The following is an 18,591-nucleotide window of genomic DNA, read 5'->3' as shown; positions in this document are numbered from 1 at the left end:
TAGGCCCAGTTCTGTTTTCTCAAAGTTATATTTTGGTTGCAAACAACATAAACCACATGGAGCAACCTTAAATAATTATCAGAAAAGTGCCTAGCTTGGAAAAATCCTGGGATTTCTCAAGGAACCAGGGTCCATTGGGCCCCTTGAAAGACTTCATCGGAAGGCCACAGGCAACTCAGGAAATTCTCTCTCATATCAGCCTCGCTCTGCCTGCACTCAGCCTACCACCCCAGAGTTCACATTTCCTCTGAATTAGGAACCAGCCCACATTGGTTGGCTTCTCCTCATTTTTAATGCCAGTTGTGCACCTGAAAGAGCTGGTGGCCGCTCTGACCCATCTGGCAGCAGCCAGGCGAACAAGGGTCAGTAACACAGTGCTCTAGGAAGATGACTGGGGGTGGAGAGAATAGAGGTCAAAACAAACTTAGAGAACCCTCTAAAACATCAATTATAGACTATGAGTTATTAGGGACTACAAAGTGAACTGCATCTGAGAAAAGCTGTACTGATTTTTTCATTTCTAGTTGGGAATGGTCAAAATGAGGTACCAAAGGTGAACACTAGATGCATCAGAGACTATTCTCTCCTCTGCACCCAATGTGGATCTTTGACCAATATTGTACAAGCTGGACACACATCTAAAAAGAATTTTCTTTCAGAGATTTAAATATCTCTATGGACTACTGCTTAATATAAATCATATATTCTAACATTTCATCTTCAGATAAATTTCAAAAGTGGTTTTCCTTTATAGTAACATAAGGAATTACTGTCCAATACTATAGAATTTTAAAAATATAAGATAAAATGGACATTCATAGGTCATCTAATCAAAACTTTCATTTCCAAGGAAGTATCAATATATATCTTTTGAGGAAAACAAATAGTTACATTTCCTTTTCTCATAGCTTTCTATAAGAGGCTCTAAATGCCAGCACTGATGTATTCTGTCAGTCTGGATCACTGTTACACCTTCTTTTTGGTGATTAGTGTTGACATGATGAATACCTATGTGTTTACTAAATGATAGTGGTTTGGTACCTGTGCTTTAGGGATTAACATACAGTCACGAGTCACTTATGCCCTTGGGCAATTTTAAAAACTGTATATCACATTTCATGGTAATAGCAATGCTGGCAATTGATATGCAATTGTAGATCAAGAGATATAAATGGGCTACCTCGGTGGTAGGTCTCAGTTGTTAGTCTACAGGTATATCTGTTTTACCCAGGATAGGGTTGCCAATGGTGTACAATATATTGCTTCTGTAAGATATATTTTTTCTTGCAAAAATAGAAAAAGCATATAACCTACTAACTAAAATTATATGGCCTTTGTTAATGAAATGTTTAATGAGCATACTATTCCCTACTATATAGTAAGAACCTACTTTGCTACTCAGGAAAGTGCAATGGTTCAGGTTTTACTAGCTATCACTACTGCTCATTAGCAGCAACTACCTTACTTCTCTATTGGTAGAAAGCTATATTTGTCAGATTCAGCAAACACCAAGGCCTCTAGGAGGGCTAGCCTTCTCCCCAGTTATAATAAGAAAAGTATACTCAGGGGTCGGCCTGGTAGCATAGTGGTTGGGTGCGCATGCTCCAAACCCAGGTTCAGATCGCGGGCGCAGACCTAGCACTGCTCATCAAGCCACACTGTGGCGGCATCCCACATAAAATAGAGGAAGATTGGCACAGATGCTAGCTCAGCAACAATCTTCCTCACAAAAAAGAAAAGTGTATTTCTTACCTAATGATTCTAAGGCAGTCACTCTTTCCTTTTCTATTGGAACAGACATTTGGAGGGTCAACATTTTAAAGCAGTTCACATATATTTAAACACTATAATCTTTATTTTTCTATATTTTATTGTTTAAACACTATACATTCATCATGGTTACACTCTATCTTCAAACACTTTAAACATGACAGTGAGAAAACAAAGTCTTTTCAGCAAATGATGCTGGAATACCTGAATACGCAAATCTAAAAAAAAAAATAAACTTTAACCCCATCTTGACACCATCCACAAAAATTACTTCTAGATGGGTCATTAACCTAATCTTAAAAGCTAAAACCATAAAGCCTTTAGAAGAAAATATTGAGAAGACCTTTGTGACCTTGAAGTAGGCAAAAATTTTCCAGAGAGATCACAAACAATACTAAGTATAAAGAAGAAAATGTAAATTAGGCTTCTGAAAAAATTAATAAATTGTGCTCTTCAAAAGACACTTAAGAAGGGCTGGGTTGGTGGTGTAGTGGTCAAGTTTGCATGCTCCACTTCAGTGGCCCAGGTTCACAGGTTCGGGTCCCAGGTGCAGAACAACACACCACTCATCAAGCCATGCTGCGGCAGCATCCCACATACAAAATAGAGGAAGATTGGCATAGATATTAGCTCAGCAGCAATCTTCCTCAAGCAAAAAAGAGGAAGATTGGCAATAGATATTAGATCAGGGCCAATCTTCCTCACCAAAATAAAACAAACCAAAACGAAAAAACACAAAAACACTAAAAGCTAAGGTACATATTGGGAGAAAATATTTTCAGTACATATATTCAACAAATGATGCAAATCCAGAAAGTGCAAATAACTCCTACAACAATAAAAAGACCAAAATCCAATTAAAAATTTGTCAACATTCTAACCAATCATTTTAAATAATAGAAGAGATACAAATAGCCACAAAGCACATGAAAACATGCTCAACATCATTAATCATCAAAGAAACGCAAATTAAAACCACGGTAAGTTACCACTTAAAACCACCAGAATAGCTGTTGTTAAAAAGAGTGAGAACTTCACTGCTGGCATGGAAGTGGAACAACCAGAGTTTTCATCCATCACTGGTGGGAGAGTACAACCACTTGAGAAAAGTATTTGACAATTCCATATAATATAAGGTTAACCATATACACACTCTAAGACCCAGCAATTACACTCCAAATAAAGAGAACATATGTCCACAAAAATCTCATACATGAACATTCATAGCAGCTAATTCATAATAAACTAACACTAAAAACAGCCCAGATGTCTATCCAGAGGAGATTGGATAAACAAATTGTGACATATTTATACAATGGAACACTACTCAGCAAGTGTAAAAGACAAACAACTGAAAATATCATGCAACAACATCAGTGACTTGCAAAAGTACATTGCACTCAGGAAGAAGGTAGAGTACATACTCTGTTATTCCATTTTATATAAAGTTGAAGAACAGTCAAAGGGATCTATGACGGCAAATCAGAATAGAAGTTACCAAAAGAAAAGCAGATTAATGGGAAAAGGGTGTAAGGAAACTCTAGGCTGAAAGAAATGTTCTCTATCTTGCCAAGAGTACTGATTACACCAGATAATGCAATTTTCAAAACTCATCAAATTGTATACCTAAAAACTGCATTTCACTGTTCATAAAATTTGCCTCAATTTTTTTAAAGTAAGAAAACCAGACAAAGTGGAGTAAAGAAAAGAATCTTCACTGATTCCTGCCACTGGATAAATTCTGCGCATACACTCGCACAGGATTCACGAGATGATTGGTTGATCGACATACAGCTGACAAGAGTCCATCTCACAGACGAGGAAACAAAGGCTCAAAGAGATTTAGAAATTTGCCCACAGTCACAAAGCAACCAAGGAGCAGATCTGAGATTCAAACACTAGTATTTTGACTTCACCTACCACATTGTTTCTACTATAATAGTAGCTCTCAAACATTTTTTACCACTTTCCAGATTAAGAAATACCACACACACATAAACACACTAATAAATGTTTCCTAAAGTAATGATTAACCTTAAAATATATAATTAAAATTTTACATAAGCATGTCTTCTTTCAAGTCCAACACAGTCAATGTTTTCTCCAGTCCTGAAACAAACCTATGAAAGATAATACATACAGTATATCTTTTCACACTATGTCACTTGGCATAGAGAAATGCTTATACTACAAGCTTTAAGGTTCTAGGAGTATAACAGATTCAGGTAGCCATCTCATGCTCACCGTGGATACAGCTTCACTGATTAGAAAGGAGGCAGTAAATTTCTATATCGACTGTAGAACCACAAATCCAAGGGGAAAATGTATCAAGAAGGCAGCAGTGGTCAATGAAGTCACATGTCCCAACAAGTCAGCAAGACCTACCAAAGAAAAAGTAGGTGCACGCAATGGATTTGGAACAAGGAAAGACTCAAGTTCAAAGATAGTCTTAGAAAAGGAGTAGGAATTAGTTTTATAATTTTATGATAGGAGATGCAGTTTTGTATAAGGATATTCCATGTGACACTAAGAGAGTTAGCAAGGTAGAAGCAGAGGGAATGGACAGCAGAGATGATGGCGCAGTCTAGGAACTGCATTGTAATTTGAAGTGAGAAAAAGAAACAGTAATACACAGCTGTTATCACCTTGTTAGTTTAGAACTAATAATGCCCTCATTTTACATGTGAGGAAAAGAGGAATATAGAGGTTAAAGTAACTCCCCCAAAATAATACAGATCTTTAATTATAAGAACAAAATTGGAACCTAGGGAGTCCAGTCCCAGCATCTATGCTCTTAATCACTACACTTAAACGCCTCTGTTATTTCTGCTGTTCCCTACTATTGGAGAAACCATACAAAAGCACTGTTTTTATAGGTCAAAATGATTAAATATGATCGGTTTCATATGGTTCAACAAATCAATGACGCCCAACTCTCCTCCTCTATGAAGTGGAGTTTCTTGGAGGTTCTTTTTCAACCTCATTCTCTCATGGTCTCCCTCAACCTGAAGAAATATGAGATTTTCTCCAACTCCTCTCAATGTGTTCTTTGTTGCCAAATCCACTCGAAATTTTGAATCTTTGTCTCACTTGGCCTATCTGCAGCACTTGAAAATATTAACCAAATCTTTCATTTTTCAAGTCCTCTATTTACCGACATTGAACGTACTTGATCTTTCCTGCCTACATTCTAGGAAACTCCTTTCAGTTAACTTTGCAGATTATTTTTCTTCCGTCTTTCCCTTAAATGCTATCCCTGAAATTCCTGTCCTAGTAACTGACACCACCGTTAAACCAATCATTAAGAAGCAACCTTGATGGGCCAGCCCAGTGGCACAGCGGTTAAGTTCACATGTTCCACTTCTCAGCGGCCCCGGGGTTCGCTGGTTTGGATCCCGGGTGCAGACATGGCACCGCTTGGCACACCATGCTGTGGTAGGCGTCCCACATATAAAGTAGAGGAAGATGGGCACGATGTGAGCTCAGGGCCAGGCTTCCTCAGCAAAAAGAGGAGGACTGGCAGTAGTTAGCTCAGGGCTAATCTTCCTCAAAAAAAAAAAAAAAAAAAAGAAGCAACCTTGACAACAGCCTTGACTATCCTTTACTTTTCATCTCCTCTATCCAATCTAATCCTTTCTATTTTACTTGCTAAACTTCTATTCGCTCTGTCCACTCCTTCCTGCCTGGATTCTCATTATATTATTTGAGTTCAGGTTACCATAACTTCTCTCCTGGATTGCTGCTCTAGCTATCTGATGACCTGCCCATGTCTTATATCTGTCGAATCCATTCTCCAACAGTGCAGCCACACTATGCCTTACATGAAACTCTGATATCACACCTGCCCCTTTTAAAACCCTTAAATGATTTACCTCTGCTTTTGGCATAAAGTCCAAACTTCTTAGAGTTTACAAGATATGTGTGAGAAGCCTCTATCACTCTCTTTAGAGACACTTTTCTTGCTTTCTCTTACTCTATCTGCCAAGCATACGTACATAATCTTTCAGATTCCAGGGTCCAATCTCAATGTTATGGGGCGGGGAGGGGTTTCCTACACAACACTATGCAATTCTCAGACACCAGCAGAGTACACAAGAATCCAGCTCAGTTCTGACACTATCTACCCAGAGATAATGTCAGATTCCACAGGTTAAGGGTTCAGTCCTACAAGACGGCCCTCCCCACTTCAGATGCCAGTTGCAAGCTCAGGTCATTATCTGTACTTCTAACAGACTGGCTATAAATCAGAGGTTCCCACGATCTCTTGGGGTTCAATTAACCGCTACAGCAGCTCACAGAACTCACAGAAATATCTTACTCATTAGATTATCAATTTATTACAAAGGATATAAGTCAAGAGCAGTCAGATGGAAGAGATGCACGGGGCAAGGTATGGGGAAAGGACATGGAACTTCCAGGCTTTCTCTGAGCTCATCATTCTCCCTGAATCTCCACGTGTTCACCAACCCAAAGCTCTCCGAACCCAGTCCTTTGGGGTTTTTATGCAGGTTTCATTACATAGGCACGACTGATGAAATCAGCCATTGGTAACTGATTCAACGGCCAGCCCCTCTCCCCTTCCAAAAGGTCAGGGGCAGGGGACTGAAAGTTCCAACCCTCTGACCACATGGCTGGTTCTATGGGCAACCAGCCCCATCCTTAGATGGGGTCCAAAAGTCACCTAATTAACATAACAAAAGACACTTTTTTTTTTTAATTTTTTTTTAAAGATTTTATTTTTTCCTTTTTCTCCCCAAAGCCCCCCGTACATAGTCGTATATTCTTCATTGTGGGTCCTTCTAGTTGTGGCATGTGGGACGCTGCCTCAGCGTGGTCTGATGAGCAGTGCCATGTCCGTGCCCAGGATTCGAACCAACGAAACACTGGGCCGCCTGCAGTGGAGCGCAAGAACTTAACCACTCGGCCACGGGGCCAGCCCCAACAAAAGACACTTTTATTGCTCTCATTGCTTAAGAAGTTCCAACAGTTTTAGGAGCTCTGTGCCAGAAACAGAGATGAAGACCAAATATACATTTCTTATTAGGAATCACTATAGCACACTTAACTTCTACTGATTCAATTAAATGTTCTGTTTCTTTTCGAGTTTTGCGGATGTTGTTTGCTGCATCTGTGTATAAATTTCCCAGATGACAGCCTCTTCCTCCCTGAACCTGGCCATATCCTATTTATTTGTTAGATCTCAACTAACATGCCCCTTGCTTTTGAAGTCTTCCATGATCTCTGTAGCCTTCTTTAAGTGCCCTACCCTGGACTTCTAAAGCATCATCTATTTCCCCTATCATTGCATTTTGCAGATCCTGTGAAAACTGCTTATTTAAGTGCCTGTAACTCTTGTCCACTCCTCAACCTACATGTCAGTCTCAGTAATACAGAGCACAGATAACAAGAACCAACTGGACTAAGTCTGTACTGTTTCTCATTGATTACCTATGTCTAGTATCTGCTTAACACACTCACACATACACACATCTATTTTCCAGTCATTTTACTCAAAGAAACCATTTGGCTTACCGCAACTCATTACAAATACTTATCACTTCATCTAATTCCATTACATGGCTTTTAATTATCTTACTGCTTTATTCTAGTAGATTTTCCCTACATGGATATGCTATAATTGCCAGTCTCTCACCAGTTTCAGAATACTGGTTTAATGCATAGCCATCTATCACCTTGAAGTCCCTTCGCAAACAATATCATACAGTAAAATGCCATCTGCCTCGGCACACCAAATGTTCTTTCATCTTCACACAATGCCTTAAAGGCCCCCTTTTCCACCAGATCTTCAATGGATAAAAAGGCAGATTCTAGTTTTTGCCTTCCAGAAGGAAAAACTTAGACTATCTGGAGACATGGATGATCCTTAATTCAATTTCACATTCACTTATATCTCCCCATTTATAACATTTACATTCCTAAACATATAATAAGAAATGTATTCTATTATGTATTCATTCATCTATTTGCATTTTATAGTCTTATATAATAAGTGTATTGTTGCATGTAAATCAAATTTCTAAAAAGTCAAATTCTTTAAATTTCCTCGAGAAAATTATTTTAAAGGAAACAATAAATTCTATAGTAACAGGTATTTAACTCTTCTAAAAGTTTACAATAAATTCTATAGTAACAAGTATTTAACTCTTTTAAAAGTATTTCCTTAAACAAGAAATATTCCTCAATATTGTTCAATGGTTAATGGTTGCTTTTTGACACTCTTTCACATTATAATTGGATATTTACCTAACTTCTGTTATATTGCCTAAAAATCCCAAATTGAGGGGCCAGCCTGGTGGTGTAGTGATTAAGTTCACACGCTATGCTTTGGCAGCCTGGGGTTCAAGGTTCGGATCCTGGGCACAGACCTGCATACTGTTCATCAAGCCATGCTGTGGAGGCATCCCACATACATAATAGAGGAATTAGAGGAAGATGGTCAGAAATGTTAGCTCAGGGACAATCTTCCTCAAGCAAAAAGAGGAAGATTGGCAACAGGTGTTAGCTCAGAGCCAATCTTCCTCACCAAAAAAAATTAAAAAAAGAAAAGAAAAGAAAATCCACATTGCTAATGCTACCCTCTAATCTGCCTCTTTATCTTCTCCCACAAAATAGGGACAATATGACCTGCCTTTTTGGATATAACGTAAGGACTGAAGCCTGAGTGTGTGGTCAATAAAAGTAGTTATTACTTTGGTCATCCCTTTCTTCTCAAAATTACCACATTTCTTCCCCTTCAGCCTCTTTGCTAGTTTCTGTCACAGAGGCTCCTTCTCCTGAGCTGTAGTCAGGACCCATCATTTTCTGACATACAATTCTATGAACCTGCTAAAAATATCTACACTCTAGAGAAAACACATTTATTCTGCTTTTCTATTAGCCGGGCAAAATCTAACCTTTAATGTTTTAAAGGAAATGGGCATCCATTGTGCCATTTCTGATAACAGTGTAGTAATACCAACCAATCTGTTTCAAAGTCATTAAGCCCGAAAACCTCGGAACCTATAGATAACACTCAGATCAAGCCATATGGCTGAGTTAGCTGTTTCTGACCACATGCGAAAGCTGCTTGTTTCCAAATTCTACACAAAACCAACAATGCCTCCAGAGAGGACCTATAGTTAGTCGTTCTCCCTTCCTAGAAGAATTCAGCAAATGTAAGCAATTCTCTAAAGAACATGGGAAAAAATGCCTCAGCAAATCACACAACGTTCTCCAATCCCTTTTTGGATCCCCAAAAAAAGCCTGGAATGTTCTCCTGTTCCTTGCCACCTCATCACCGAGTTCCCTCAGAAACAACAGTCAACATAAGACATTCAGAAAATTTAGGCTGTCTCGACAATCCTTAACCCAATTCTGTACTTAGGTAAATTTCCCCATTTATAAATGTACTTGCCTATTATATACTGTACTTATTTAACAATATTGTGGAATAATTCATCCAATGCTTGCATTCAGGAACATATTTCAGAAGTTAATGACAACACCACGTTGCTCTCCTAGACATGATTTGTATATCTGAACTTCCTTCAAGCTTGACCAGGGGCCGGGCCCATGGCTAAGTGGTTGTTTGGCACTCTGCTTCCGTGGCCCAGGGTTCACTGGTTCAGGTCCTGGACATGGACCTACACACCACTCATCAAGCCATGCTGATGTGGGTGGCATCCCAAACAGAAGAGCTAGAATGACCTACAACTAAGATATACAACTGTGTACTGAGGCTTTGAGGAGAAAGAAAAAAAAAAAGAGGAAGACTGGGATAGATGTTAGCTCAAGGCCAATCTTCCTAACTAAAAAAAAAAGCTTGACCAAAGTTGTGTCTCTTTCACAAGAGGCAGTATGGTGTAATGGTTACACATGGCCTATGGATGAGAAAGGCTGAGTTTCAGCTTTACAATTTATTTGCTATGTAACCTGAGATAAACTAACTTCTCCAATTCTTAATTTTTCTCATTTTTAAAATAAGGACGATGCTAATAACTATCTTATATGTTTGATGGGTGGATTAATTGTGGTAATGCATGCAAAGCATCTAGTACCTGACAAAGATTAATCTCCCAATAAATGTTGACAGCAATGACATTGGTGATGATGATGATGATGACGATGAAGAAGCATCTACGATTACTATGACCAACAAGAGTCATGACCTCCTCTGAATTCCTATGAAATCATTGGTCTATAAAACCCAGCAGATCTTCCCTGGGTTTTTTTTAACTTATATGTTATGTATACTGTTGGATCGCCCACAGATTATTTAGAAGTAATAAACATCTGATACCTCTTCATATACCAATAGCACATACCACAGACAGGTTTACCAACACACATTCAAGGGCATGTGTGATTGCAGTCAAATGCGGTAGAGTTCTAGCCCAAGAGGATTTATCCCCCAAACTGTAGCAACTATAAAGGTGTCTATAGTAAACAGCCTAGAAATCTGTCATCCAGGTGTTCCTGAATGTTGACTCTCTCTCTACTGCAACACCTTTTTGGAAGAAGTGTTTATGAGGCAAAATGAAGTAATAGAGAATACGTTACAAATAACTTATTTTCCAAAACAGTGAATAAGGACTGGGCCACAGGATGTTGGCTGCGACTGCTCAAGTTTTTAAAAAACAAAACATGCAATCATTTCAGAACTTTGTGCTTGAGAAAAGGAAGAAGTCATGTAACATGGGTGTTTGCTAGCATTAATCTGGGAGATCAGCTATTAACTAGTATACTATTAGTTTTTTTAAAAAAATCTATTTACATGTCATGCTTATTTTATTGAAATTCACCATTTTTGTGAGAAAAGGGATCATATCTCAATCTATGAATATATCAAATGTTACACTGTTTCTAGCTTTAAAACAGTGTCAGAATATAATTCCAATTAAGATTTATTTCTTTTATATATTCAGATGAAAAAAGGAGACCAAATCATGTGTTCACACAAACAAGGGCACAAGAAAAGCTGGTGACATTACAGAATTATTTCCAAGATTTCTAAAAACTACTTCTGAAACTTCTTTCCCTTCTACAGCTGCCGTGGGAACAAAGAGCTTCAATCTACACCGTATACTTAAACAGACACTAAGAATAATGACCAACCTCACTTTGCTCCCACTCTTATGTACCACGTCCCAAGTCTCTTTGAAATGACATAATAAAGAGGAAAATATTGTGCCCATTATCCAGATGGATTTATCCTGGTCATCTTATTGTTACATAACTAGTTAAAGAAATATTAATGTACAACTGACATGAATTCATAAGAAAATTTCACACAAATGAATGGGGACTGGATATTATTTATAAATGAATATAGAAGACTTCGTGAAAGGTGGCCAGGAGAAGGCAGGCTGGCTGGGTACCACAAGACCCAGGAACGACATGGCAGTGGTTTCCCTAGTTCTTACTGTGCCTTATATATGCCAAAGCGGGCACTGGAAAAGCTGACAATCCAGAAGCTTCAACAGAAACAGACAAAAAGAAAAAAAAAGCCTCAAGAAAAGCCTACTCTCTCTAGCCAGAGGACTAGAAACAGGGCAATCTAGCAAGGCAAGAAAACTTAGACAAAGACATCCTTCTCCAGCAAAACAACACAGAACAGTGTCTCATGCTCACCCCTGTCGAGAAAGGTTAAGCAGGGAGCCTACATTTCCAGCCTCACCCAGCTGTAAAGAAACACCCTGTCCCCTCCAGGTGGAATCAGAGAATACAGAATGCGGAACAGAGACTCTACTTTCCACCCACAGGAAGGAGGCCTCCGGCAGCGGCAATGGAGGCCACGTGGACTTCCACCCCCGTGAAGAGTAACGAGGTGCACTTCTCCCTACCAAGCCAGGGTGGTGTCAGAGGAAGTCTCATTCCTGCTGGAACTTCCACCAGGCTCCAGCAAGCCTGAGGCTCCCGCCCCTCCTGGTTCACTAGAGGCCACACAGGGAGTAGTAATAAAGCATTCCTCTCCCTTCTGGCCAGAGTAGTGTCAATGGATGTCTGGGGGGGGGTCTGAACTTTTACCTCCACCTGGAAGTATCAGGGTGGCGCCCCCTCTCCCTCTGCCGGCATGGTATCAGAACAGGCTTGCTAAAATAGAGGATTCCAGTCAAGTATCGCTTAATGATGGGGATACTTTCTGAGAAATGCATCTTTAGGTAATTTCATTGCTGTTCGAACACCATAGAGTGTACTTTCACAACCTAGATGGTAAAGCCTACTACACACCTACGCTGTATTGTACTAATCTTATGGGACCACTGTCATATATGCGGTCCATCATTGACCAAAACATTGTTACGTAGCACATGACTGTATTAAAAAGTATGACATGGTCAGACTTTGATTTTGGATGCATCACTCCGACAGCACAGTGTGTTGGGGTAGGGAGGAGAGGGATGGAGGATGCTGAGGCTAAGAAATAGAGAAGAAGAGTCAAACCAATAGAGTGCAGTGCTTGGAAGCCAACAAAGAAGCCGAAAAACTGGAATAAGATCAACAGTGGAAAGTGCAGCCAAGAAACCTGATGAGAGGCCAGAAAATGTTGACTGGATTTGGCAATGAGGAGACGATTCTGTGAGTAGGGTCACTGGTTTTAGGATGATGATGAGGACAGATGCCAGGCTGAAGAATTCTGTAGAGTTCTGTAGAGGTAAACTGAGAAAGCGAGGCAGCTGGAAGTGACTAATATTATTTAAACTTGAAGGAAACAAAGGAGGATAAGTGGCAAGAGAGATTATTTTTATTACTTTTGGCAAGTAAAACAACTAGTGTATTTTTTTTAAGTTACTCAGATTGGATCATGTTTACAGACTGCTACAAGGAAAGAGCGGAGAGGGTGGACGAAGTTGGAGATACTGAGGAAAATATGTAACCATCGAAGAAGTCTGGAGGAGATGACGAGCATTAGGGTTAAGGATACTAGTGGACAAGTCAGCCTCATAGAAAAAGGAAACATTTCATCTTCTGGGAATGAAAGACTATAAGGAGGAGCCTGGAAGTTTTTAGGTGGCAAGAGGTTGAAAAATGTCAGAAGAGACACATCCATTTCTCCCACTAAAACAGAGGATGAAATCAGCTGCCAAGAGCAAAGGACATGTAGGCTTATGAGGAGGCCTGAGGAGGTCTGGAATGACCCTTAAAAGACACAGCACCAGCGCTAACCAAGCCCAGGTGAAACACCGACACCCGACCGTGGAGTAAGAGAGCACGATATTTTAAAAACCCTCACTGGAATCATTTTTCATAAGATAATTTATTTCATAATTTGGTTTATGAGCTCAAATTTCTCTCAGCAGTGATTTAAAGAGTAAGGCAGCGCTTATTTTCTAACAAGTTGAGGTCAAGTTCACAATGCCATTAAAATGTAAAGGAAAATCTTAAAAGCATCATCTTATATTTGTATAATTTCTGCTCACGTTTTTGTTAGATTTATATTAGGGATCTATTTATATTTGTATAAAATACTGCTTATATTGTCACAAACAGCATTTTTTTTAACCTTAAAAGAACCATGCCTGGTAGACATTACTTTTTCTGTTTTACAGATGAAGAAACTGGGAATCAGAGAGGAAATAAATGACATGTCATCTATTTCAGAGTAGGCAGAAATGTCAACATTCTAACCCAAATGTTTTGTTTACTAAAGCAGAATTTTTACACTATATCATACTATGTCATAAATGTGTTTTAATTGCAGATGAAAAATACCTTGAATTTAGTTTTTTAGCCAATTTTTGTTTTTTATTTCATAAACATAAATAATACTATTCTAAAATTATTAGGAGAAAAAAGAGATTACATGAATCAAAGGAAAAGTCACATTAATACTATTTTTAATCAGAAGCTGGTTTTAGACATTAAACCACTATCTTTCCTTAACTTAAGAACTCACCATGATTTACAAAAAATGTTTTAAGGAACATGATCTAAATTAAAAAATGATCCTTCTTGAGAATTTAAATGTAGTTAAGTGACTACAAACCGGCATTTGTGATAAATGCTAATCCCTGTTTCTCTCGTGGTTTTAGAAGCTCACCTATATCTGCAAACATGAAGGCCGATCCTAGACAGAAGGCCAGGCTTTCCACAAAATTTGAAAATAGCATCTAGAGTTTTTAAACCATTTTAAAAAATCATCAGAGTTTTTGAAAAACCCAAACCTGTTGGGATATTTGGCAATATTTCACTTCATCATGAGTCAACCAAAACAAGGGTGAATCTACCAATATTTGTGAAGAATTCAGGTTAAGATGTCTTGCCAACCAGATGACCCAAAACACTCCTAAATGGACAAGATTTATTAATCCTCCTAAACCTCTGGAATCACCATAATTGAGTCTATAAATCTGAACAGATCTATGTCTGTCAGCAGACAGGCATGCTTGACTGCAAACAAGAATATTTCCAAGTATATACATTTTTAGCCCCAAGCCTTGATAATAGTTCAATAGATTTAAGAACATAAATCCGTGCTCAATGCCCAAAATAATGTATATGCCTCAAATTATATTATAGTGCAATAAATGCATTATTAATCATTAAACTAGGAAGGAATGAAAAATTTCAAAAATGTTCGACCATTGATTTTGGTGTTCTGAATACGCAAACAGCACTCATTTGCCTCAGCAGTACTGCCAGACTTAATTAGAATTACTAAGAAACATATAGATCATCCGGTCCAACTCCTTAATTTGAGAGACAAGGAAATTGGGTCTGGAGAAGGGAAGTTTACCAAGATTCAGTTTAGCCAAAAGTGGAATAAAAATCCAAGTCTTTGGATTCACAGGTTAATGCACTTCCCAGAAGTAGCATAGATATAAATAACCTCATCTAATTTCATCTGGCAAGCAAGTTCAGGGCCTGAGTGGAACTTTAGAATCATGCTGAGTTTGCTGTTTTATCATATTCAAGAGAACCTTCCATAACAAATGGATAATTAAACAATATTATAATCACAAGAGAAAAATTATTTTAATTAATAAAATATATTATAAACACTTAAAATCATATTATTCAAGATCTTTTCTAAGCAACAATCAAACACATAAAATGTTTGGCTCTCCCATTAGCTTTCTTAGAATCCTTCCAACTGAAAACACAGAGCAGAAACAAGTGAAATAAAACAAATGACAACAAAATAACAAACTAGTACTTTTAATCCCACAGGCCTTCATTTCTAAATTAAGTAGTAGTTGCAATTGAGCACTGATTTGCATCTATCACCAATCAAAAAAGCAAAATAAATCATTGTGAAAGCTCATTGGTCTACATCACTGCCCTTATATATATTAGCTTCTGGAAAATCATTCCGAAGAACTGAATCATCTGGATCATTTTTATTACTCACTCAGTCTTGAGACTGTCTGCCCAGTACTGACTAAAATGTACTTCAGTGTGCACCTTCCTTCCAAATGAATATCTATGTCAGGTTTATTTATAGCCACTGCCTTCAATCACTGCATTTCCAGGTATGAGAAATAAAATCATCTCAACAATACTCTCCTATACACAACCTGAAACAAAACCTGGAAATCTGGACAAATGGCCCTTGAAAAGATAATGAAAGATCTATAATGTAAAACGTACATTAAGATTTACTAGAGATGACAAAGGACACTCACCTTATACTCTTTAATAAGCACATACAAAGAGTCTCAGGTACAATTAGAGAATTGATTTAAACCCTATACATCTTTCTGCATTTCTCCTTATACACTCAAAGATTATCACCATCAACTCCTCCATTCTCTTTTCCTGATTATAATTTCTCTGAAATTTGGACATCTCTTTGTTTCTTACTTAGATGCTTTTCTCTCCATCTAGGAGCTTATTCCTGCTAATTCCTTACAAAAGCAGGACATGCTTCCCCCTACTGGGAAAAAACTAAATTACAAGGTACATCAGAACGTATTTCCTGAGTCCCAAGAAATCAAGTTCCTGGGAAAGATAAAATGTTAAGGAACCAGAAGCAGAGCCTTCTCTGACCATTGTACCTGCAGCAGAAGCACTTATGATTCTATGAAGAGTTTCTCACACACATTTCTTTAGTCTGGCAGCTTTCAAAAGTACACCAACTCTCATTAATGACTGATGAATTAATCACTGAGCCTCTAGTCGCACAGAGAACTCCAATTAGCAGGTCAGAGAAATGATCAATTTATAACTTTTTTTTTCATTTTTAAAGACATCAGCTAAATGAAGAACTGCTGAAAAATATATGGAAGTAAGTGATTTGACAAGGCTTAACTGCATTTTTAATCATTTTGAAAGATTTAATCATTTATTAACTCAGTTTTCAATATTCTTATTATTTTTACATAGTTATCTTTATTTTTTAATAAAGTAGAGGGAGAGTTTAATCTTCTTAATTGACTTTACTTTTCAACTTTAATTTCTAGTTTTTTCATTCAGTAACCAAGAAGTGGCAAGCATAATTGCATTTTACCTTCCCAAATCCTCTACAAGACCAACTTGTTCCTTGAAAAACAGTTCAGTTGTTTCATAGTTCGATATTTTAACTACAAATCTTATCCTAATTTAGTATGCAAAAATGAAAAAAATCTTACACTTCATTGTTGTTATAAATAATAATCTATCAATAAAATATTTAAATAAACCTAATGCCTATTTGTATCATACACAGAGGATTAGAATTCTTCCTTCCACATACAACTAAGTCTCAAAAAACATTTCTCTTCTGCTGAAGGGCTGAGGGAGGGGAAGTTGTCACTCTGAGTTTTGCTCCAGGTGAGTCCAAAACAACCTAAGCTATGAAACTGCACTGTAGTCAGTCTGATGATGAAGCAGTTCATTATCAAAAAAGATCTGGACTTGTTCGTAAAGCGGCATGTGTAGCTTACTACCGATATGGTATCTTTAGCAGTTAGACGGCATTATTTCCAGATAAAGGGAGTAATTTGGTTAATATTTCTGTCATACACAAGTTCATGTTTGTGTGTTTAAAAACATCTTTCAAAGCAATGCAAAAGACAAGATATACATGTTCCTCCGGGAATAAAATCTCCTTTAGCATTACAGGTACACAAAAGAAAATGCACACTTGGTAAAAACCGTTGATCAATTGTGAAGTGTTCCCAGGGACCAGTATCTCGCCGAGTACCCAACCATCACACTTCAAATAAATTTATAAGCACTTTAGCCTCTGCCACATTCACACAGACGAACATGTATAGTTTAATCTAGGTTAATTCTAAGACTTTCCATGAGAAAGACTGTAATGAGACTAAAGAGTATCAAAATCACTTCCTAAATGCAGCAAAAAATAAATAAATAAATAAATGTTGATTTGTAGCTAAGAAGCTCTTAGACCACTACAGTGATCATCATTTACTTCCAAACTGATTTCCCTTCCCTCTGCGAAGTGAAAAAATCCCCCGGAGACCGCGTTAGACTTGATGGTTTCGCTATCAACGATCCTAACAGGTCACATCACCACTGCCATTAGATCTCGTAGCTTTGGTCTTCCCCAAATTAAGACGTAGAGGAGAAGGAGCATTGCTGCCCGCCCCCAGCACGGTCCGCCCGGGCTCTGAAGCGAGCATCTTCAGGGGACAGTTTCTGCGAAGGAGGAGACAGGCATCCCTCCCCAACTTCACTCCCCTAACCCAACCGCGGGGAAGCCGGGCGGCCGACCGTTTGTGCTCATCCGTGGGGGGCTAGTCCTACCTTCCGCCAAAAGGCGCGATGCATGCACAAAAGATGGATCCAGGCTATCTTTCTCTGCCATCAGCTCAGGCAAATATTTCTCCTCTTCCATAGCGCGGACTTCGGACCGTCCCCGGGCGAAGCGCAGGGTTCCGCTCGCTCGGACGCAGGGTCGCGGGCAGCGCCTGGCTCCCGCGCCGCTCCGCCTCCGCCGCGGCCGGGGGATCTCCGCGCGCCCTCACTGGCCCATGCACCGAGCGCCCGCCACTCCCGCCGGCCCGCCGCGCGGCCCCGCGCCCACACCTGCCCGTCCCTGCCGTCGTCCCCGGCTCGCGCCGAGCCCGGGCTCACACCAGCGGCCTTAACTGAAGGGGCGGGAACAGGACGCGTCCCACCTCTGCCAACCAGTCATTGGTGGTGCTGCCATGAGAGGCGGGGCCTCCGCGAAGGCCGCGGGCCCTCATTGGGCGGGGCCGCACGTCGGATCGCCTGACTGGCAGGAGGCAGCTGCAGAGGGGAGGGGAGCGCAGAAGGTGCAAACGCTTTCTTCTTGCAGCCCAAGCCTTCCCTGGTTATTAGGCATGCCCAGTTGTGTGGAGCCCTCGGCGTCTTCAGCTGAGGTGCGGAGCGGGGACAGAGCGGGAAAAGCACCCGTCGAACAGAGAAGCTTGGGTCCAAGACGTCAGGGGAGATGCGGATGAAGAGCGAGCGGCTAAAGGGGTGGGAAAGCACCAGGGAAAGTCTCAGGAAGGTAGATGGGACTTCACCTGCGTCCCAAAGGCACAGGTGTCTCCTCTCCTTCCTGCAGCTCGGACGCACTCCAGTGTGCAGGAATCAGCAGCGCACCCGGTCTGGAAATATAATGAAGACTGCATGTGGTCGGCGGCTGCTATTACCAAGGAGCCTGACCTACATCTCGGGGACGCAGTAGGATGTTCATTGATAAACAAATAAAGCGGCTCCGGGGCTATATTGTTCTACGGCAACGGGCTTCAAGTGTACAATCATTGGGGTGTTGACTGAGTTCTGGTTTCCCTCTCATCTATCCCTCCTTCCCCAGTCCCTATGTATGAGAGGGGTTCGGGGAGGGGCTGAATTTTAAAACTAAAAAGCAACACGGTCAATTCGCCACAGTTTGTGAAAGAATTGGGA

At 39.7% G+C, this 18,591-nt stretch overlaps 1 protein-coding gene across 4 annotated transcripts in view; it reads right to left on the bottom strand.

Annotated features, from left to right (window-relative positions):
• Positions 1–17,799, bottom strand: part of KHDRBS2 (KH RNA binding domain containing, signal transduction associated 2) — a 560,070-nt gene extending 542,271 nt beyond the window's left edge. For all 4 annotated transcript variants that reach the window (XR_011504916.1, XR_006532064.2, XR_011504917.1 and 1 more), the window contains exon 1: positions 17,461–17,799. Coding sequence is in view for 1 of the 4 variants with exons in the window: in XM_014860065.3 (XP_014715551.1) it covers positions 17,461–17,551 (91 nt within the window). In the remaining 3 variants the exon portion in view is untranslated. The remainder of the gene's footprint in view (positions 1–17,460) is intronic.
• Between the last annotated feature and the right edge of the window lie 792 nt (positions 17,800–18,591).

The sequence above is a fragment of the Equus asinus genome, chromosome 8, assembly GCF_041296235.1.
Source record: "Equus asinus isolate D_3611 breed Donkey chromosome 8, EquAss-T2T_v2, whole genome shotgun sequence".
In the NCBI taxonomy this organism is placed as follows: domain Eukaryota; kingdom Metazoa; phylum Chordata; class Mammalia; order Perissodactyla; family Equidae; genus Equus; species Equus asinus.
This window is presented reverse-complemented; position numbering and strand designations above follow the sequence as displayed.